Here is a 23,686-nt window from a genome sequence, read left to right as displayed (position 1 = left end):
TTGGACCTCGGGGCGGAGCCTCCCCTTATATCTTTGTTCAGTATCCCCCGGCCTAAAGCTGTGGATTTGGTCTACTTGGTGTAATGTAAGGTAAAATTGCCAGAGATCCCATGATGCTTCTGCGGTGTCACACAATAGTCAATACATTGTGTTCCACAAAGATTAGGGAATAGATGTTGTGGTTCAATTGTACCCTTAGTTTAAATTTCATTTCCTTTTGTTTTTGGGTGATGGTAATGTATGATAGACATAATAATGAGTTTAAAACAAAGGGAAGTGAAATTAAGGTTAAAATTGAACCACAACATATACACTATTGGCTCTTTCGGTAAAGCTAGTTTAGCCTACCGCTGAAAATGTTTTCTTTGGATGTTCTGTTTAATATTCCAGCTGGCAAAGTGGCTTATCTTGAGCTTCCGTCAGTTTTGAGTTGTGTCGAGCCGTTGCTACGGTAACAGTATTAAAATTAAGAGGCCAATTATTAACCGTAGAAACAACTCAAAAGCTTACCTCTACGTACGTATAACAGAACATTCTAAAATCCTATTTAGCATTGAGAGAGACAGTGGACATAATTAACTATAACTTCGATATAACAAGGGCCAAGAGACTGGCAAAACATGTTTGCTGTAAGGCCTCTCCTCAGTAACAATAGAATTCAGTTTCTTCATCAGCTTCCCCTAGGTACCAGAGGTTTTTTTCTTGCGGGCGACGAGGAGCTTCGTTGGCCTTCGGCCGCAGACACGAGCAGACACTTTTTAAGAATGCAAAATTAAGGTAAAAAAAACCACTGCAAAAACCGTGTAGGATCAATCTTGGTCAACATCGGATCCAAAAGGATCGTGATCAGTCAAAATAAATCAAATTGAAAACGTTACAGTCAAGAAGACTTTATTCTGCAGGCACTGATCAAACAACGTGAAATAGAGTTTAGTTGCGATATTTGGACTGGCCAATACCAGTTCTCATCAGGTTTATTGAGATATCACTAATTCACAGAAATATATATCAAGTAAAATAATGACCGAAAATTACATATAATATGACGTGGTATGGTGTGACTTTTAAGACTCGACCGAAACCGGAAACCGCACTTGAGAAGCCTCTGCTTTGTTTTGAATAAAAACAGGTTAAAATTTGAAAGGACGTAGTCAATATCCAAGTCCTCAGGGATTACATCTATTTATTTATTTATTTAATTTTTTTTTTTTCGACTAGAAAGATGTAGAGCTGCAAGTTGAATGAGCGTTGTCTTTCGAAAGTTTGGTCATACAGTAAGTTATATGGACCACAAATTCAGGAATCGAGGGGCGAAAACAAAGAATTAGCCATAAGATAACATCGGTTATGAGACGGGTATGAAAAAAAAAAAAAAGCCCTCTCCACATACTACACATGCCAGAGAGGGCGAGACGAGTGATTATGTCAACCCAAGCGCGAGGAGTCATGGGAAGGAAAGTTTTGTGATTCGACAAATTTACATATATTGAGAGACTTCTGGTTATACAACACTGAACGGCTACATTTTGAGGGCATCTACTTGGCTTGGAAGGCGTGCTCACTGTGTAGGAAACGTAAGTAAACGGTGCACACTGTTGGTTGCAGGCTCTATTTTATTTGATTCTGCCTTTCTGCACATTAATCTTAGTTCTTGGTATGGGTAATGCTGAGAAAAGAACGTAGGTTGGTGTCTCGCTTTAATAAGCAGACGTGTCAGAACCAACATGAACAAAGCAGAAAATAAGCTGTCTCGCAAGCGGACAATTTATCAATCTCATGAGCGCAAACTATTATCAAGAGTAGGTTTTAGTACCTCCTTATCTAAGGCACATATTTAAGGCTTTTGCAGTTCCCGGCGCAACAGAAATCCAATTTCGTGCTACCTTATTTGAAAGTTTTGCATAATTAATCTTTAAGCTGTGAAAATGGTATGTTGGGTTTTCAATACGTGTGGTCGTAACTTGTTACAAACATTTACATCCCTTGCTTTCCTTGCTTCCTTTCCCTAAATCCCTAAACCTTAAGTTCGCTGTGTAAATAGGCCTTGAAACTTAAGACCCCGAGCTTATTTTAGTGTGGTTTGGTGTGATTTAACAATGTCACCTCGGAGTAACAAATTTCATGCATTTAAGCTGGAAATTTTATCTTTCCAAGAATTTTCCTTGTAGAAAGTTGCCAGACCTACATGCAAGGGACTTTTCACAGACTTTTTTCTGATCTACTAAAAATAATTCTTAGATCTAGCCGTTACATGAGATCTTTATTTGATTTAATTGCCATTAGCAAGGCTAATCTTGCATCCATTGTTCCAACAAAGATGTTCGTGCTGTTGAAACAACCTTAATATCGATCTTGAGAATGCCACTTCATGGTTTATTCACAATGGCGTGAAACCAAACCCAGACAAATATCAGGCTATAGTACTTGACGAAACGGAAGACAAACTGAACGTTAAATTAGCTGATATTAACATTTAAACCTCCAGACACTTTGTGTCTTCTTGTGTTGACCGAATCCGCTACCCAGCTGTTTTTATTGTCGTCACGCAACGCTCTTTGACCCCACAAACGTCTGCTGAGAATCGAACCACAGCCCTTTCCCGCGGTTAGCCAATGAGAATTCAGCTCCCATTTTCTGACTCCTCCAATCACAGCTTTGCTTTTATCGGTGCCCCATGCGTAAATGACTGAACAATTAAAATCGTCGCTTGAAAACAAGCAATCAGCTAGAGTAGTGTTGTCGTGGTCGAATCCTATTCAAAATTTATGAGATAAGCAGCAGCGGCAAGCAAGTCGAGCAAATGTGATGCATAACATGCAATTCTGGCACCACTGTGGAGAAAGAAACTGCTAAAATCGAGAACGTCAACGAAAGCGCTTTGAGGTTCGAATTCAATCTTCAAAGCTAGAGTGCATCTTATCAAGATCTCTTGGAAAAAATAAGACTCCCATCCATGGAAACTCAAAGAATCCAATACATGCTATTGACAATAAACAATAGCATATCCGGACAAAGCTCCACCCGCAATTTGAAATCTTATCACCTTACGCCCATCCAAGTATAATCTTGGACATGATTACCGTAAAATTCCGAAAATAAGCCCTGGGGCTTACATTTTTCAAAGGCCCTTTTTGAGTAGTCTCCCTCGCTGCGGCGTTTTTTGGATGACACGCAACGCTCCCCCTAGTCATAGCATTTACCTCATTTTCAATTTACGTCCTTTTTACCATTAGCTGTGTTACTGTTATTTTGGATAATGTCATAGGGCCTGTTTACATGGAGTGGGGGACCCCGGTCTAGTGGGGTTGGTTTCTTTTGTTTTCACGCTCTGGGGGACACAAAACAAAAGAAACTTACCCCACAAGACCGGGGTCCCCCACTCCATGTAAACAGGGTCTTATTTACCTTTGTTGAGGTTAAATGATCTGCATGACAGATTTTTTTCTTTTATGAAACACGTCGTCTAATGCTTGATATTGTTGTTGTCACTAGCGTTTCTTAAGTGGCCTTGAATTGGAAACGTGCCACCTTTCACGCGATCGACTATATAATGCATGCATATCAGAATTACAGATCGACAACTAAGGATCGGGGCTACAATTGTAGGCACTCCCGATAATTCGAACCGTCGCTAACTCGAACCTCGCGCTAACTCGAACCAAAATCGATTTCTCCTGGATTTCTGTCATGCATTTACTGTAATTTTACTCTCGGTAACTCGAACCTCCCGCTAACTGTAAGTAGGTTTTGTTTCCCCTCAGATCCAATTTTACCCTCGTTAAAGGAACAGTATCCCGTTACTGCGCATGCACCAAACTTTGATTTTTGGACAGGATGTCGCGAAATCAAAAGATGCGAGGAGAGTAAGAGAATCTTGAAAAATCCGTTTGCATCGCGCTTGGCCGGGTTCAATACGACACTAAAACTTCTCAGGATTATAGATCAATGATATATTGTTCCTGTTAAGTTTCGATTTGGGCAAAATCTGGATTTTTTGGCGTTACTTTTATTGCCGTTGGCCGGAGGACCAAAAGATTGGAAGCACTTTGATGCCGATTGAAGGCTTATTTCTTCTGCTAGCTTCCATACAAGCTCAGATAATTGTGAAAGGAATACGCAGAAATGAAACAGCAACAATAAAGACTGTAAGAAAGAAACCGTTGAGACATTGATGTGACTGAGGAGATCTTGTGGAGGGGAGCTTCGTGAAGCAGAATGTTTTGCAACGACGCGTTAGTAAACTTTTAAATGAATCTCCCTACGGCCGACAAAATCAAACAAACAGGCGCTACATGTTTCACAGGCGACCCAGACGCAGTATGTGCCACTGAATGAATATATTAATATTCACATGGACAAATTAATGCGATAAGTCGTCGAAACTCCAATGAACTAAAATAGTCCAAAAGTCAAAATATAACAAAACAAAGCTAAGATACCTTCAACTGAACGTATCCTTGTCTTTCCTGGCCGGTTAAAGTGGCATTTTGTTGAGTTTTGCAATTGTAGGTACCATCTACTAAAGAAGAATTAAAGGCTGGCTACAAAACAAACAGACCATCTCCACGCGCCTTCACACGAAGCGCTATAAATTCGAGAATAATCGACGAATCCGCTCCAAATAACCATCGGCTAATCTGCAGGTAACGTGTGCTCCTGCCTCTGGCTCGCTTGCTCCACAAAACCCATCGCAACTGCACAATAATTGCTCGCTCATCAGCAACCACTGTTGACCTTTACGCTTCGATATGACCGCAAACGACCAGGTTTAATACGCGACGTGAATGTTCAAGCTTAGCGACCGCGTTCGCGCAACAATGCAGCACTTGCTATGGGAGGGATGGTACTATTGCTTCTAGGTCAATCAATCGGGAAAATAATATAGAAGCCCTGCCCTGCACATTTTCTCCATAAAAAGTGAAAACCAGGAAGTTTTCTGGACGTTTCACGTTGCAGTCATGCAAATCAATGACAAGGAAATGTACAAGAAAGTGTGCTGCAATTAGACCTACTGTTGTTTTTCACAGTTCTGGTCAAGGGCATCCAACTTTTAATTTTTCACATTTCACTCACCGGGTTAGGCTATTTTTCGTAGAGAGTAAAATAGAATCCTAAAATTTTCGGATTCAAAAATGTGATGAAAGAAGGTATCTGAAAAATTACCCCCTTCGTAATACGTTAAATTGCATCTAAAATTTTCGGGAAAATAATTCTGAATTCCTCGTAATTTCGAAAGACTCAAGTTCCTCTAGAATGGCCGAACACTGAGATGCAAATTTTATAGCGCCACTTAGAATGCATTTCTGTAGAGCTAAAAGTACTTTATGAATAGCTACAAAAGTGTTTTCAAAGTATTTGAGGAAACAGTCGTTGGGTGGCCCTGTCTCGTTGCCTTCTTCGCTTAGCATTACACGATATATTTTATATTTAGTATGAGCAAACTGTAAATCATTAGCTTCGCTTTTAGCCCTCCTGACTAAATTTATGTAAGAGCTGTTTAGAATGCATTTTTAGATCAAAGGTACTCTGGACAGCCTTAAATGTGTTTTCAATGCATTTAGGGGGAAATCATCGTTGGGTGCCCCTGAGTTTTGAGAATAACAATAATAATAATAAAAGATATCGCGCACATAAATTTTACTTTACGATATCTTCAGCTGTATCTTCTATTCAGCTGCATAGCCGGGGCCAGATTTTGCCTTTTTCCTGGGCGGAAAATTCTCGTCCTCCTTCACCAGTTTGGACAACATATTATGGAGTAAGACGTTGTTAATCTAAGCAAATAAGTCTGGTAGAGTCAAGAACCTATGCAAGCGGCTGGACGAACAATGTGACAGCAGCTGAGACAGCGAACGTTAGAAGAATTCGAACTTGAAAACCAGGGCTGCCCTGGCCTGCCCGATTGATTGACCTAGAAGCAATAGTACCATCCCTCCCATAGCAAGTGCTGCGTTGTTGCGCGAACGCGGTCGCTAAGCTTGAATATTCACGTCGCGTATTAAACCTGGTCGTTTGCGGTCATATCGAAGCGTAAAGGTCAACAGTGGTTGTTGATGAGCGAGCAATTATTGTGCAGTTGCGATGGGTTTTGTGGAGCAAGCGAGCCAGAGGCAGGAGCACACGTTACCTGCAGATTAACCGATGGTTATTTGGAGCGGATTCGTCGATTATTCTCGAATTTATAGCGCTTCGTATGAAGGCGCGTGGAGATGGTCTGTTTGTTTTGTAGCCAGCCTTTAATTCTTCTTTAGTGGATAGTACCTACAATTGCAAAACTCAACAAAATGCCACTTAAACCGGCCAGGAAAGACAAGGATACGTTCAGTTGAAGGTATCTTAGCTTTGTTTTGTTATATTTTGACTTTTGGACTATTTTTGTCCATGGGAGTTTCGACGACTCATCGCATTAATTTGTCCATGTGAATATTAATATATTCATTCAGTGACACATACCGGTCAGTATTGTAAATAAAAGAGAAGACATACAAAATCCAACGTTAGCAGCCAAGGCAGGTCAAGCTTACCCCAAAAAGATTCTATTACAGAATTGATTATTTGAAAAAATGAATCCGTTAGTCGTTCCCGTAACTGGTGTCAAATTTAAATCGGCATTCCTGTATGCCGAATGAGCATTGAATATTTTGAGAGAACTTCTCTGCATTTGGTCAGATTGAAAATCTTTGAATGGATTAAATGTCTTAGAAGACATTTACATCAAATTCAGGGAAACTGAGTTGGTAGAGATTTCGTAACTGAATCGCGTGTGAATTCACGGCTCATTATGCATGCAATCCCCACAGAGATTAATCTGAAATCTACAACTACCAACGGTTCAACTTTCGAATAATAAATAGGATCTTAGGAGGTACGCTTGACCTGGCTTCACTGTAATCAGAGATCTTATATCTGGATTTTTGGGTGGACATTGCGTAAAGATGTTCGGCTAGCCTGTGCACAGACGCCAGAGCTATTTTTCGACCCACATGTGCCTTTTCAACTGTCAGCGAAAGAACAAAAAAATAATTTATGCAAATGTATACCGGAACACGATTAACGACGGCGATTCACAGACGTCTCCTCTCCCGATTTTTCCTGAGGGAGAGGGGACGTCTATACACAGGCTATTTACAGGTGGAGCACTAGTCTTTTTCTTTCTCTCTTACCTGCTTCTTTTTCTTTTCTTGGTCCCTTCCTCTTTTCTTTTTTCTTTTTCTTTTTTTTTTTTTTTTTTTTCAAAAAAAGCTTCATTTAATTTCAGTCATTTAAAGTTTTCGTGGAAGTTCGAGGATCCTAAAATAATATGAGAGGCTAGTGGTACCAGATTTTCGTTAGATTTTCTGGTCAAATGTCTTTTTTTGTATTTTTCTCTTTGTCTTCTCTTAGTCTGTTTGACTGATTCTCCTATGGGTGTGGTTTGAAAACTCTCACCCCCTGCACAAGTCAGCTAAAACCAATGACAGCACAAGTGGTGCAAAGAGATCGAAGTGATGTGATTCCACTATTGGTGGATAAAGGTGGTTAAGGAGTGAATTTTTTAGGATATCATTTGGCCAGTATAGAGATCTTTAGAAAGAATAATTTAGTCCCTCATAGCTAGCATTCTTAGGAGATTAACTTAACGGCAATTTATGATGCCGAGTCTTAACACTAGAACTTGGTTTAGCATGAGATGAGATTGTTAGAAGATGACAACCTTAACCCGTTCATCCGCGAGACCGCAACGCCGAACACGTATCAAGGTTTGTTTCACCCGTAGCTTAATCAGTATTAATTCTCTGATAGACCTCTCTCAACTCGGGCATTATACTTTGATATTCCAGCGGCCAGAAGGGGCTTCATTTACTAAATACTGTACTAGCTAATACGAGACTTATCACCCGTCACTTTGTTTGATATCCCCCAGCCGTAGAAAACGAAACATTAAAGAACGATGGCCGCGTATCGATACGTACCACCCGATGAATTCACTCCTGAGACGCGTGTGAACTGGATCAGTCTTGGCAAGGTAACAAAATGGACGCAGGAAGAGGAAGGAATCGTGGACAAGTTTACTCTCTTTCTGGATGGCAACCTCAAAATCTACATCTACCTGTTATCTCATTCAACCTTTCGGGTACGCTTCAATCCTGATCCCCAAGCTCCGTACGTAAAAAGTCGTTCCCCGGCGACTGTGGTGGAGCGGATCGAGGCGCATGAGATCAAAGTAAAGGAGGAGGGAGGGTATCTAAAGATAGGTACTGATTTCATTGAGGTGAGTATCAATTAGAAATGACCAATCAGTATAGTTTTCTAGAAAACTGCTCACTATAATACTTTACACTCCCCAGATAAGGATGTTTTATTCACTGCCACTCCTGTTTTGCTATGTCGCAGTACCCATACTCCTTTCAGACACTCAGGGCATTTAAGAGTGGTTGTCAGAGAAAACCGGGCAAAATGTTAAAAATGTCAACGGAAGGGGGTCAACAGAATAAGTTCATACTAACATCATAGATAGGTTAGGTGGATTAATGGACAAATATAATAAACATAGGTTCTTCAGTGCTCTTGTATTAGAGATACGAGCATCACTTTATTCGACCCCCTGGGACGCCATTTTTATAAGCAAATTTTCACCATTTTCTGAAACTCACAGAACCCTCAAAATTTAACGGGCGAAGTTTATTTTTTGTATGCCATACAACACATCATAGAACTACTTTCTAAAACCATAAGAATTGTTAAGCAGCAACGGACAAGACTAAAATTTTCCTATTTCATCTGACCTAAACTCAGTGTCTGCAAACGAGCAAAAAATCGGGCATTTTTGAATTGATCTACAGCGCACAACTAAAACGACAGAACAACTCTGACAGCCAAATTGCAGTCTACTATCATCCATGTAACCAAAACACTAATAATCATTTTGGGCCATTGAAACAGGAAGAAATTAGAAAACTCACATTTGTTATAGTTTCCAAGCTTTTTCTGGCAAACAGGCCGATCCCTTCGTGTTTGTTTTAAGTCCTCTTCGTGAATTTTCTTTCATATTTCGCTGTAAAGTATGTTCAGCAGCTGCAGAAAATATCAAAAAGCTCGAAATACTGCCTAGGTTACATTTTGAAAGGGTAAAAAGTGCTGAACGATGGGACGAAACAAGAAAATAACAAAGCGACGCCATCTTGAAAATTCAGCACTCAGGGGGGACTGGCACTAGTAGCTGCGTTCGATATCTAAACATACGGACAAAAATTGCAAATTTTCCACGAGCACATAGAAAACCAAACCTAACATAGAAATGTAACCAGAAAGCCTCGGATTCATGTTAGAATTTTTCTTTATCGAACGTGGGCTATTACGAACTCTTAGCAGGAGCCTATGGGCTCCTGATTACCAATACGATAAAAAACAAAAAACAAACAAACCAGCTTATCAGCGACCTACTCCAGTCTTATTTCTTCTTCAATTACTTCTTTTAGTTGGATTTAGCTTGTTTTTCTTTCAAAGGAAAAAACAAGAAGAACGCCTGATCGCAGCTTAATTGGTGATTAACTGGCATTGCTTCATTCCCTCCTCATTCCGAGGTGTCCCGTGAATGTAGATAATATTAAAGATCTATTTTGTCTCTTTATGAATCACTTAATTAACTTCGCTCTCATGCGAGCTAGCTAGACTTGCTATATATCAACCTCGCGAGTTTCGAAGCGTGCGGGCTAACTGCGGGCAGTGGATATTGCTTGCTGTAAAATTTGCAATTATTTTTATTACCAACTGTTTATTAAAATATAGTACATGCAGTTGAATCAGTGTGCGGAGAGGGCATTTTAGGCCGCAAAGTGGCCAGGAGAGCCAGCGGACGAAGTACTTTTTTGAAAGTAAGCCTTCTAACTGATGATCTCATCGCTGTCTCTTCGTATTTCCATAAGGTAATAGACCTTCGAATGTTGACAAGAGATGTCAAAATAAGCCATTCGTAGCGTTTACAAGAATCTGGTATACCGGAAGGATCCGGAAGGAGCTTTTGTTAAAAAGTACCATTGAAGGAGTTCTTACGACTCTCACTCCGTACCCGTTCCACTCATTGTTTTTTGTGCCGTCACTTCTTTTTCAGAATGCTCTTTGCACGGTCCACACAAGATAAACGCCACGTTTAGAGGGAACGCGCAAATTCTCTTACAGATTGCAGTACTGTTTGCAGCTCAAAAACTTTACGGTTCTGCGGGTCGCGTGTAAAGAAAAGGCGGATCCGTGCAAGTTTTTGGCCGTTCAAAAATTTGTAAAAGGGGTCCGAGTGTTAACTCGAGTTGGTACCTTTTCCATCATATTGATCATTGATAGAAGTCGTACACCTGGAAGTTTACAGCCACTAGGTTCCTTTTTTTTACTGGTGTAGCTGTCAAAGAATTGACATCTCCTACATCTCTTCGTTGCTGGATTTGTCAAAAACACTCTAACTACGGTGTTTAACAAAAGCAGTCCTCACATTTAGAGAAATTGTCAAGGTCTTGCCTTAAATTCAGAGGAGGCAATAATGACAGAAATGAATTTTATTCATCTCCTAAGGAGGTAATTTCCAGCGCCATTTCGTTTGTTAATCTTTTCCACGGCGCTGTTGCAAAAAATGCGCGCGCGAGTCACACGAGATGGCACAAAATGTGCTAAAAATAGCACATTTAATGGCTATGATATATATTTCAGGGGCACCCAACGACAATTTTCGGAAAGTATCTGTTCGGAAGACGATTTGGATCTAGAATTTTCGGAACATTTGTTGTAAAATTTCTTACTTGCCTGCCTCTCCTAGGATTTTCGAACATCTAAAAAATGGTACGTATAATTGCCCATTTTTAAAGGATTTTTACCCTTAAAAGGTCACCTCGAATTTTTCGTGAGCCTTCGTTCTGGCTGAAATTTTCGAAAAGGTAACTTTTGATCCCTATAATATACTAAAATACGTTTAACAATGCTATGTTTAAGTGGTTTTGAACTATCTTCTCGTTGGGTGCCCCTGATATTTCGATGAAGTCAACCCCATCCCTGGAAAAGGTATCCAGTTACGGTCTACTACCCCGATTTAGATTTATATGAAAAAGTATGATATATATGAAAGAGTATGAACACGTAATTTTGTGCAATTTCGCAGCGTCATTAGCGTTGCCATCAGGAGCCGGTAAACCACAATTAAAACCAAAAATGTATGAGTAAAGACTACACATCAATATTCATATTAATCTTGTAAAAATTCTAGTATGAGCCATTAAAATTGTTGAATGACCTTCTTCACCTCAGACACTCGTGTCAGTCAAGTGTGAATCGAAGTCCCCCATTTTGCCTTTTTGTTCAAAAAAACCTCTGACCTAGCAGCCCGGCTGCATCTTGCGCCCATCACTTGCCCCAAGGGGTGAGGATCTGGCTCCTTTTTCATACGAAATTCATAAATTGTCTACTAAAACACTGTGCAATATGGAAGCAAGGCCAATTTAAGCACTAAGAGCTGCTCAGATATCTCAGAATTGGAAAAAAAACCTAGTGAGAGAACTTGCTCAGAAATCATACAAAAAGTTGATTGAAACGAAAAAAGTCGCGCGAAATACTAGAAGTTGCCAAAAGTTGCCGAGCAACTTGTGGAAAGCCCTAGGGAGAAGGGGAGGGGGGCGGGAGGCTACTCAATAAAGCTTTGCTCGGAGAGGCTTTGCCCCGAGGTCCAGTCCCTTACCCTTATATATACTATTTTTGACAAAAGGTACCACTTTCGTGTATCTTCCATTGAAAAGTTGTACCCTTTTCATATATCTGCTACGTAAGAATAAATCGGTAAGAAAGGAGGTCTTCGGGCCATTTTCGTGTAACCTTTAACTGAATTAACATGTAAATGATATTGCCATAAGGCGCGTTTCTTCGAAGCATTTTAATAAAAGGCCCTTTAAAATACTTAATGAAAGATTTTCCTCTCCTTTCACATACACCTGATGCTTGAAAGAGGTACCCTTCGGGCGAAGCCTCCCGGACTATGAAAAGTGCATCATGAAATCAGGAACAGGAGATGATTGGACCTTCGGACATGGACGGTGATTGAAGACTCACGCAAAAATAGATGATACAATAAAGGCCGTGCCTCGCATGGGACGTTAGTCCCGTTGCACCTACCCCTTTTGGGTTTTTGCTTCTAAATTCCTTTCTTTTCTTTTCTTTTTTTTTGGGGGGGGGGGGGGGGGTGTTGTATTATAAATTTATATTGTGTATTACAAGAGGAGTACCCAATAAAGCTGTGGAAAAAAAAAAAAAAGAATTCCAAAGAAAGCCTTATACGGGATAACTCAAAATGAAGTGAATGAAGAGTAAATGAAAACTGAATAAAGTAATGGCAATTGGTCACCTGTTCACCACACCCTATCACTCCGCAAAAAAAAAAACGACAACACAAAACAAGCTAAATGTAACTAATAGTAGTGATTGAAGAAGAAATAGGACTGTAGTAGGTAACTGATAAGTCGGTTTGTTTGTTTGTTTGTGTTTTTTGTCTATTTGGTAATTCATCGAATTCATCACCTTGTGGACAAGGCAGCTACTAGTGCCAGTCCCTCCGGCCCTGAGTGCTGAATTTTCAAGATGGCGTCGCTTTGTTATTTTCTAGTTTCATCCTATTGTTCAGTACTTTTTGCCCTTTGAGCATGTAACCAAGGCAGTATTTCGAGCTTTTTTGACATGTTCTCCAGCTGCTGAACATACTTTACAGCGAAATATGAAAGAAAATTCACGAAGAGGACTTAAAACAAACACGAAGGGATCGGCCTGTTTGCCAGAAAAAGCTTGGAAACTATAACAAATGTGGGGAGAGTTGAAAAAACTGACCCCCACTCCGCGGACTACCCACTGACCCCACTCCGCGGACTACTCTACGGACTACTCTACGGACTACTCCGCCGACTACTCTACGGACTAGTCCGCGGACTACCATGCGGACTACCCTAACTAATCAACCAAATTTACTTTCACGGAGAAAAGAGTTAGAAGAAGCGTACCTGCCTACAAGATCACACTTGATAAACAGCCGCCATCTTGATTTTCGCCATTTTACTCGACCCAGCTCTCCTTTAGCCTCGCCCCAGTCTTCATCGGCCACAAGTCAGAGCACGCCGTTCAGCCAATCGATGACCACTATTGGCGCTGGTAATAGTTTTTGTTATATTCAGCTTAAAAATGTTTTTAAGAACTTACTTATAGCCGTGCTTGGAAGTCACCATATTTTTGGATTCACCTGGCCCACAAGGCCCTTGGAGACGTATTCTCCTACGTAGGGCACGCAGTCGTTATTTGGATCGTCACGCGAGGTTTGGAGAGAAGCGTTGCGTGACGATCCAAGAACGGAAGCTGCAATGGACGTAGCAATGAAGAAGAAGGGCTGGGTCGAGTAAAATGGCGAAAATCAAGATGGCGGCTGTTTATCAAGTGTGATCTTGTAGGCAGGTACGCTTCTTCTAACTCTTTTCTCCGTGAAAGTAAATTTGGTTGATTAGTTAGGGTAGTCCGCATGGTAGTCCGCGGACTAGTCCGTAGAGTAGTCCGCGGAGTAGTCCGTAGAGTAGTCCGCGGAGTGGGGTCAGTGGGTAGTCCGCGGAGTGGGGGTCAGTTTTTTCAACTCTCCCAACAAATGTGAGTTTTCTAATTTCTTCCTGTTTCAATGGCCCAAAATGATTATTAGTGTTTTGGTTACATGGATGATAGTAGACTGCAATTTGGCTGTCAGAGTTGTTCTGTCGTTTTAGTTGTGCGCTGTAGATCAATTCAAAAATGCCCGATTTTTTGCTTGTTTGCAGACACTGAGTTTAGGTCAGATGAAATAAGAAAATTTTAGTCTTGTCCGTGGCTCCTTAACAATTCTTATGGTTTTAGAAAGTAGTTCTATGATGTGTTGTATGGCATACAAAAAATAAACTTCGCTCGTTAAATTTTGAGGGTTCTGTGAGTTTCAGAAAATGGTGAAAATTTGCTAATAAAAATGGCGTCCAAGGGGGTCGAATAAAGTGATGCTCGTATCTCTAATACAAGAGCACTGAAGAAGCTATGTTTATTATATTTGTCCATTAATCCACCTAACCTATCTATGATGTTAGTATGAACTTATTCTGTTGACCCCCTTCCGTTGACATTTTTAACATTTTGCCCGGTTTTCTCTGACAACCACTCTTAAGCCATGACTATTTCATTAAATATGCATATTTTGTTAAATGATATTTAGAACGGTTTGCTTCCGTCAGTGATCCTGAAAAGTGAACTACATATGTGGCTGAACGAAAAAACACGTGAAACATGATTTCAAATAACACGTGACATTGCTTCGTCAATGACGTCACAAAACACGTTTTCTTAAAAAGGGAAGGGTTGCAAACCTTAATCTTAGGAATTTTCACCACCAAAATGTTACATAAACAGTGTAAATCGAAAATTCGCCTTGTATGATTGGAAATATTATTTATCCTATTAGCTATTTAACTAATTAATAAGTCACGTGACCCTTTCCCTTTATTTACCAATTCCTATGTAACGTAAAAACACATACAAGGCGAATTTTTAAAAACCTTTTTAGTAGCCTCTGAAATGTGCCTAAAAGAACTTGTTATTCTTTCATTATCCTTTTCCCATTTTACAGTAACTATTTTGACCGTTAATTCTAAATTATCAGTCACGTGACGAAAATTTGAGCTTCTAAAATGCACTCATATTGCTGAGGCCATTAAACTACATTTGTAGTTCAATTTTCAGTATCACAGATAGAAACAAACCGTTTTAAATAGCATTTTATCAAAATATGCATATTTGATTAGATAGTCAGGCCTGAGCAGTTACTATTTTCCGTCATGATTGCCCATTTCAAACTTGCGGGCATTTAGGGCTGAAACGTAATCATTGGCCAACAATTCCCTGCAGCCTCTCTTAAAGCAAATCAAGACTTTTTTTCTGGTACACTAACTGCATATTTTAACTGGTAGTATATTCCTTTATAGTGTATATTCACGCGACCTAAAATGCTGCCTCCTCTGAGGCGAAATCCCTGCGGGGGCAATTTAAGGTGCCGGGCAGAGTTTAACTGGGTTCTAGAAAACCTCAGAGCTCGCATGTCATGTGACCCCATTAAACAATTTTGACTCACCAGCTTAAGAAAAACTTTTCCTAATCCGATTTCCCCAATAGATATGTGTGAATTTGAAAAAGTACGCTTTGTCGGTGTATCGCTCTGGACAGCTGATCCACGCCGACCCCTCTGATTACAATCTTGTCTATGTTGACCGCAAAGATGGAGGTGAAGCCGTAGCCCAGTTCAAGATGGCGCCAACTAACGCTCAGTATTACGGTTTCGGAGAAAAGGCTGGTGCTACGGTTGATAAGCGCCGTGTACCTAAACAGCACTTTTTTGGTCAACTTGCTGGTGGAAGTCACAAGATCGGTGCTGCCATGACGTTCTTTAACTTTGATAACTTTGGCTACACGGCTCCTGATCTAACACCAGAGGGGGAGGTACAAGGCCCTTTAAATCCAAATTCTCCATTGTACCAGTCCTCGCCGTTCCTTATTGAGTGGAACCCAAGCCCCGATGGCGCGTTCGCCGGACCTTGTTACGCTTACGGCATTTTGATTGACAACACTTCGCAGACCTTCGTAAACTTCCGGCAGGGCGACCAGTACTACTTCGGCGCGCTTCACGGTGAACTTGATTACTACTTCTTTGCTGCTAACCACGTTGCAGAGGTGCTGAACGAGTTTACTCAGTTGACCGGACGCACCCAACTGAAGCCAAAGTACATTTTTGGATACCATCAGGGAGGATATGGTGCCAGCTACAATACCAAATGGAAGCTAATGGAGGTCGCGCTTAAGTACCGTCAGTGGATGATTCCTATCGATGGCCTGCATGTTGATGTCGACTTTCAGGTAAGAACCATGCATGTATCGGTGTTGGAACTCAGGGTTAAAAGATAAAAGGAAAGTGTAGTTTTCGTTTGACGCTTATTAGGTTTCTCTAGTTATACAATATCCGAAAAATAAAATAATTTATAATTACTACACTTGTATACTTCAGCACGGTATTTACCCATCAGCAGCTAGTGTAAAATACCACAGTGGGGGTGGAAATTGAGTAATTTTAATTTTCAGTGGACAAAAGCCTTGTACCAGAATAATTTAAACAATATCGCATTCTTCTTTAAATTTTTCAAGAGCTATAGATATAATTAGTAATCTGTAATAACACCAAAGTACAATTTCTCATGGGGCCCGCGAAAATAAATGTCAATTTTCGCAAGAATTGTGAAAACACAGGTAAAATTCTAAAAATTTCATGTGTAATATAAGATGTCATTTTGTTAAATTGGACATTTATTTTCATGCACTTGCATAAGAAATTTCCTTTGGTGTTATTACAGACAACTAATTACACCCATAGCCCTTGAAAAATGTAAAAGAGATGGCGTTATTGTTTAAATTACTCCGAAAATTAAAATTACTTAATTTGCTGATGGATTCCTTCTTAACACATTTGACTTCGGATTTGTCTCTCCGGGCTCAAGCTTTGCCATCGCGTTCTTTCCTTAGACAAGAAATTTTTCCTTAATTTGTCTCTCTCCATAGAATGGGTACTAACACGTTTTGCTTACTAGAGCTTAAACCCCGTGGTAGTCTAGCATCTCGCCCAGAGTGGAGTAAAAATAATTCTAGGTGCTTTATGTGGCTGAGACCGTGATAAGCTCTGCGTATTGGCATGCCCACAAATCTCCCCTTCACCTTTTGCATTATGACGTACTCTTCCCTACTTTCAGGACAATTATCGCACATTTACACATAGCAAAACCAAGTTCCCAAACCCCAAAGAAATGTTCAACGCCTTGCATGATTGGGGTTTCAAATGCAGTACCAACATCACACCAATCATCAGCTGTAACAAGGATGAAAATGGAGAGTACAGCCCATACAAAGCTCTAGACACTGGCAAAGCAAACGACATCTTTGTAATGAACATCCGCGAGGACGGTAGCGGTAGCGCAGAGCACTTTATCGGTAATGTGAATTATGGGCGTGGAATGTTGACTTGGGGCCACTATCCCGATCTGGGACGGGCGGACGCACAGAAGTGGTGGGGAGAGCAGTACCGCGATCTTTTGGATTGGGGTTTGGATTTTGTGTGGCAAGACATGACAACTCCAGCCATGAAAGCCAGTATTCATCAGCCTGACTGTCCACTTTTGTCTTTTCCCATGGATATAATGATTAGTGATAACGAGGAGACCAGGTACATTCTACGACGTTTAAATGTAAATCAAATGAGAATTGTTATATTCCTAGACTTTCACTCAACTAAACAGGGATTACCATTGTTGATTCTTGGTCACGTGGCCTTGACTAAAATCAGTGTCAGTGTTCTCCTTATAAGGCAGTAACCGTTAAAATTTACCGTCTGAAGCAACACTTCTTACCGCCTGCAACCGCTTGAAGGTTTACTAAAATTAAATAAATTGTTTTAAAAAATACGCAAGTTATGATCTGATCCGATTTTTTTTTTTTTTTTTTGCCTTACCGGCCATGAATGGTCCCTAACCTACTGAGCTAAAATTTAGGGAGAACACTGAATGTATCCCGATCATGATACATTAAGCAATGTACCCCGCTCGGGATACATTACAGCACGTGGTCAAAGCATGGTGGAAAGTGGCGTGACAGAAGGCGGGAAAAACACTGCCAGTTTTCTTTTTCGTGAACACAACAACACAAACACGAAGCCTCAAGCTAAAAAGCAACGATTTTTAAAGTTATCCCAGAAGAGAAACAGCAGCTAGTGGAGGAAAAAGATGCCGATAATATAAGGAAAGTACTTTGTAAATCATTCATTCAGTGGTTTTAAGAATTAGATGTGTGTTGTTATAAGTACCGAGTCGACTGCTTTGGTTCACTCCGGTTATTCTTTTATTGCTGTTGAAGTGAAAGGCTAGATATATAATAAAACACTTAATGTCAGGTCCCTCCGGGAACCAGTTAGTTTTGTTTTCCCTCGAGTCCTGATGTTTCCCGAGACGAAGTCGAGGGAAACATCAGAACTCTCGAGAAAACAAAACTAACTGTTTCCCTCGGGATCTGACATTAAGTGCATAGTATTAAACATTGAAAATCTTGTGACTATAGATAGGTGTGAAAAAATATAGGTTGAATGGTACACTATTCGAGTATTTTCGCTTCAGTCTATACCAGTAACGAAATAAGGAAGTTGACGACCCAGAAAATAAACTTTGTAAACTTGCGGAAATTGACCATTGTGCAGCCCCCGGCAACTTTGGTAAACAGATTGAGTACAAAACTTTCTAGTAAAATAAAAAGGGAGAAACGGGGAAAGAAGATTTTTCCAAACCACGGAACCACTTTTTCATAGCAAATTCACCATCTACGTACAGAGGGCCGAGCTATAGTATTTTAGACAAATCCAGCTAGTGGTCTATTATCAATGCTGCGTTCTGATTGGTTGAGCTACTACTAGGCTATATGTTATAACCCACTAGTAGCGAAAAGCGCCGGCTTTGGAAACCAAAATAATGGCGGCTGAATCGCGTTTTGCTAGCTAAAGTTGTTTTGTCTCGGATATTTTTGACCAACTAGTTGGATTTTACTAAAACAATTATTCCTCTCGCCCTCATGGCCTCTGAGTCAATACTCAGAGCCCATTCGAGCTTGAGGAATAATTGTTAAATATACCATAACACTGAAGTGCTATTTATTGCAATCCCATCGTCCATTTAGGTACGCGAAGCAAAGCACGCATCATGACAAGAAGCCGTTCGCTAAGATTCGCTGTCTCTATAACTACAACCTCTGTAAAGCGACGTATCAAGGACTGCAACGTATCCAGCCAAACAAACGGCATTATATCATCGCACGAGGGGGATTTGTTGGTGTTCACCGCTATGCAGGACTTTGGACAGGTTCAGTTATCCTTCAATTCCTTTTTACTCGCTAAGAGGAAGTTATGAGGGTAGTATTACACAGTTATTACTCGAATTCTTTGTTCAATGCAAACTTCGCTTGAGATCATAGGAATCATCATCATTATCATCATTATCATGATCAACATAACTTCTTCTTCTTCTTCCTTTTCTTATTACATAATTTAACAGATTAATGGTGTACCCTTCTTACATTTCTTATATATACTTTCAGGTGACAGTACTTCTAACTGGCAGTTCGTCCAGATGAACATTCCTCTCATCCTTGGTATCGGACTTTCTGCTCAGCCAGTCTCTGGGTGCGACATTGGTGGCTTTTGCGCAGCTTGGCAGGTAAGTGCTTAGCCAGACCCAGAGGCAACTGATAAGGATGAATTGACCAGCTAGTATATTTTCTTTTAATTAGCTAAATCGCTTTTTCTTGGGCAAAGCCACAAGTAAAGTTTTGGCAATCGCCTGATTCGTGTCTTCAAAGTAGAAATACTGGTTTTCATGCAAACTGCAATAGCTAGGTATATAGCAGTGAGCTAGGGCTCTATATCAGATGTCGAAAGCCAAATTTTGAACAGCTTGTTTGCACAAGTGTAGGCTCCCACAGCGTCTTATTTTTCTTATTAGGGTCAGATTGTTGATCCCGAAATGCTAGCGCGTTGGACTATCATGGGTGCATTCCTGCCATGGTTCCGCAATCATTATGATAACTACTACAAGCCGTACCAGGAGCCGTACATGTACGCGGAGCCCGTCCCTAGCATTTGCCGCAAGTACATTGAGATGCGTTACCAGTTAATTCAGTATATCTACGACGCTATGTACGAGAATACGCAGACTGGCAAGCCGATTTGTCGTCCTCTCTTCATGGACGAGATCAAGCCAGGTAAGGCCTCCCTCAGCAATTGAAAGATTCGGATCCCTTTCTAAGTGATTTGGTAAGAAACTTGCGTTTCGCTCGTCTCTGAGCCATCTGAACACCCTCTTCTAGTCCCCCTTTACCAACAATTAGAACAGTGTGAACAGACCTATTTTTCTCTTAAGAGATTTTGGAGCGCACCTTATAAAAATGATATTGCGTTTACGACATGACGAAAACGTCCTCATCAAGCCATGTATACTTGTACCTAGAACACCTTCTTGATTTTTTATATGGGACGAAGGGAATTCGCCATCATGATGTCGTTAGAAGTCTGAGGAGCAGTTGATTACATTATTTGTTAGGTAACCTACATCTTTCGTTTATTATGACGACTTAAATTATTCTTGTACCTTGGCAAGATCCCATAATATTTTCCTAAAGTGCTCTTTTCGTCACACTGTTCTCAACAACGCGCGTCCTGCATTTCTGCCAAACTGTTACTTCTTCCATACTATACTTACATTTTACTTTGGTTTACGAAACGTGCAGGAGAGTTCAACAATGATCCTTATGCTGATGATGACCATCTATGGGGATTCGGTGGTTACACCTCAAATCGCTTGGACGATCAGTTTTTTCTTGGCAAGGACATGTTAGTGGCACCAATAGTCAATCCAGGTATCATTCTGGACTCTTTAACCAATTTTTGATAGGTATATGGTGTAGTTTCCAAAACAAAATGAGTTAAAGGGAACCTTAATTTATTATTCGCTTATTAAACTCTTGGTAAATTTATCCAAAATGTCAAAGCCATATTTCCTTAACCTAGGATCTAGGCTAAATTTAAACGTCAATAGCACCTCATAGACAACAGAAACGCTTTCGTTCGTATCGAGACGGGGCGCCAAACAACAAAATCTCTAGTTAAAAACCGTACGAACAGCGGAAGAAACGTACTAATTAAAAAGTTGTTAGTTTAGAAGTTTTATTTCCCCTGATAACTTGATCAGTTTTATGTATGCGCCATATGAGAAATCTACAGGAATGTCAGGAGCTTTAATGTCCCCAAGGACGATTTCAGCTGCTAAGGGTTTGGGGCCTTACATCGTGCTCACTGATTTTTCCTTTTTTCAGGTCAAACAAATCGAGCCGTGTACCTCCCCGCTGGGAGCCAGTGGTACCGTTTCACAAACGACAAGTCGCCACTTGAAGCCCCCGTGGATGGAGGGGTAGAGTTAGACTTCTATGCCCCTTGGAATGACAAAAGCAGAGACAACTGCGCTATATACATCCGTGAAGGCGCCATTATTCCCAAGAGGGAACTGGAACAATACATCGGGGAGCTACACTCTCAGGGAAAGATGAACCCCATTACATTTAGCATCTATCCAGGCAGGAACAACAGCTACAAACTCTATCTTGATGACGATGGTGTCAGTAACAAAGCAGAGACATCTGGCGAATACCGTTTGACTCAGATTACACATGAAGGTTAGATGAAGTGTATTTTGCAGTTTAGTTGAATTCTCGGTTCAAATTTTATTCCCCTTTGTTTAAATTAATAATCATCAGTAATGGTTCTTACTATAAATTGATTATCTGCCGCTGCCTTTTTGATGCTCTAACGTTTTTTGTAGAAACAAATTTGACATTTTTGAAAGGAATTTTTCTAATTTAGCTTTGAGGTTGCGAAGTAATATGATAAAGTCACTGTAAATTCTCGAAGGGCGGGACAAAGAAAACGCATGCTTACAAAAACGCACCCATAATACCTTCCGGCCCTGATGAAAAATTATCAGATACGACTAAACGCGCCTAGTTTGATCAAATCGAGATGGTTTCGACTTACTTTACCAACAAATTTTGGCTTCATTTTTTCGTTAATTCTAAAAATGATATACTCGCTGAGACTGGTAACTATTGTGCATCTTCGATTTTCTGATCTCAGGAAATGAAAAGGAAAATAAAATTTGAACCAAGGATAGAATTGAACCACAACATGTAAACCTCATTTTTTTTTTCTTAGACTCCTAAATAATTCAAATTTCTAAATCAATGGTAAAATATCAAAGTAGTTGCGACATTATATATAGCTGGTATCGTGCGAAGAGGTTTAATAACTTGTAAATTAAAATAATTAAACTCTAGCTTACCAAAAATGTATTAATAATGTAATGGCCCTTAAACATGTTTGTGTCTGACTAGCAAATTTCACCATGCCTCGTTTTGAAATTGTAAAGTTGCAAAGTTTTCCATAAATGAATTCCCAAAGGCAGTAGAGTTGAAAAGAATACCCACCCATAAAAAGTGCAAGAGTGCAGTATTGCCAACGAACAAGGCTTGGTGGTAAAATTTTTCTTGTCTGAAGTAATCATGCAGAAGGGCCATTGTAAACTAAAGGGAGTTTTTACTCACTTGGCCGGTATCTATGCATATTTATTGGAACCAGGAGCCCATGAACCCCTGATTAGAACAAAAGGAAGCGTGTACATAAGAAAAGAGTTCACATCGCACAGCATGGCTTGGTGAATACACCAATTTACATATATAGCCGCCTTTTCATTGTTTTGGAATACCAATATGGCCATGACTGTTATTGATTTTCTTGAACTCCTTCCGTGAGTAAATGGTATCATGAGATTGGAGAAACTCCAGGAAATTATATCGTTAGTTTTTAGCTTTTTTTTTTTTTTTTTTTTTTTTTCTTTCATTTTAGATTGATCATTAATTACTTTTGTGCATGTCCAATTATTATTCTGTTTGTTATGTGCATAGAAAGTGAATATGTATAAATTTTCTGAGGTTATTTGATCCACACCAGGGATTTCTGACGGTCAACGGATCCGCATCAAGCGTCTGTACAACAAATTCACACCACCTGAGACGTTCTACTACTTGAGCATGCCGGGAACTCTCAGCCCAAAACTCGTCAAAGCTGCTGGTACCTCACTGAAGCAGAAGACTGGGGCAACAGACAGCGAGGCTGCAAATGTTCTCCAAAATTCCCAGGATACACCAGGAGCGTATTACTACAATAATTCCCTGAAGACAACCTTCGTCAAGATCTTCGATACTTCCAAAGATATCACTGTCGAAGTTACCTTTTAAGATGAAGACAAGAAAAGAAAATGGAAATGATTCAAAAGCTTAGCAAACGAGAATTCCTAAAAATCTTAACATTTAACAAGGAGTATATGACTAGTTTTAACTTATAGTATATAACTAGATTGTACTTAAATATGAGAACCTCAATATGCCAAAAGGGCAGGGTTAAGAAGCAATGGCCATAGTAGATATAAAATTGGGTTTGTTTAACACTACTGATATTTTAGGGGTTTTCTCTCGTGATCTGCAAAAGTATACACTCTGTGAAAGATACCGAGAGCAAATAAAACCACTTTGTAATGAGCTAAGAAAAGACTACAAAAGCGCTGCCTATTACGGAGGCCAGGGTAAGGAGACGAAAATTAAAACAATGAACGTAACTGGAGACATAAAGAAAAAAAAAACTTAGAATACCACATAGTTCAGCAAGTAACACCAGTTATTTAGCTTAAATTTTTAATTTTTAAAAACCTTCCAAAGCAGTATAGTGACTCGATTACGCTACTTGACTTTGGTAGACGTTAAGGTTCATCAACATGATAGAGGGCATTTTATAGTTACTGAAAATGTAACGCTTTCTGACCTTTTAGTTCAAAATAAATCATCTGTTTGGTAGTAGCATCTGCGTATTTTTGCTGGGGTGCACTTTATAATTGCTTAAAATTCAACAGATATACAAATGGCAGGGTCATGGGCTCTTGATTGGGTACAACTATGGCATCTTAGGACCCCTTCCCCTCGATCCCCCTTTCCTCCCCCACGTTCC

The 23,686-nt window shown here is 40.1% G+C and overlaps 1 protein-coding gene across 1 annotated transcript; it reads left to right on the top strand.

Moving 5' to 3' along the window:
- Nucleotides 1-1,490: 1,490 nt before the first annotated feature.
- On the top strand, nt 1,491-23,538 carry LOC140927754 (alpha-glucosidase 2-like). Its single transcript, XM_073377436.1, has 10 exons — nt 1,491-1,574; nt 7,904-8,251; nt 15,172-15,909; nt 16,794-17,263; nt 18,760-18,941; nt 19,177-19,295; nt 19,581-19,839; nt 20,365-20,493; nt 20,950-21,306; nt 22,637-23,538. Exons 2-10 carry the CDS (start codon nt 7,931-7,933, stop codon nt 22,921-22,923), a joined length of 2,862 nt encoding a protein of 953 aa, XP_073233537.1. The 5' UTR covers nt 1,491-1,574; nt 7,904-7,930; the 3' UTR covers nt 22,924-23,538.
- Nucleotides 23,539-23,686: the final 148 nt, after the last annotated feature.

The sequence above is a fragment of the Porites lutea genome, chromosome 2 (assembly GCF_958299795.1).
Source record: "Porites lutea chromosome 2, jaPorLute2.1, whole genome shotgun sequence".
Taxonomy (NCBI): domain Eukaryota; kingdom Metazoa; phylum Cnidaria; class Anthozoa; order Scleractinia; family Poritidae; genus Porites; species Porites lutea.
The sequence above is the reverse complement of the archived record's forward strand: the minus strand, read 5'-3'. Positions and strand labels throughout refer to the sequence as shown.

Excerpts from the sequence above, each read along its gene's own strand:
- LOC140927754 (XM_073377436.1), top strand. The coding sequence starts at position 7,931 with ATGGCCGCGTATCGATACGTACCACCCGATGAATTCACTCCTGAGACG. Across the intron at positions 15,910-16,793 it reads ATGTTGATGTCGACTTTCAG|GACAATTATCGCACATTTAC; the intron begins GTAAGAACCATG and ends CCCTACTTTCAG. Across the intron at positions 19,296-19,580 it reads GCTTTTGCGCAGCTTGGCAG|GGTCAGATTGTTGATCCCGA; the intron begins GTAAGTGCTTAG and ends TTTTCTTATTAG.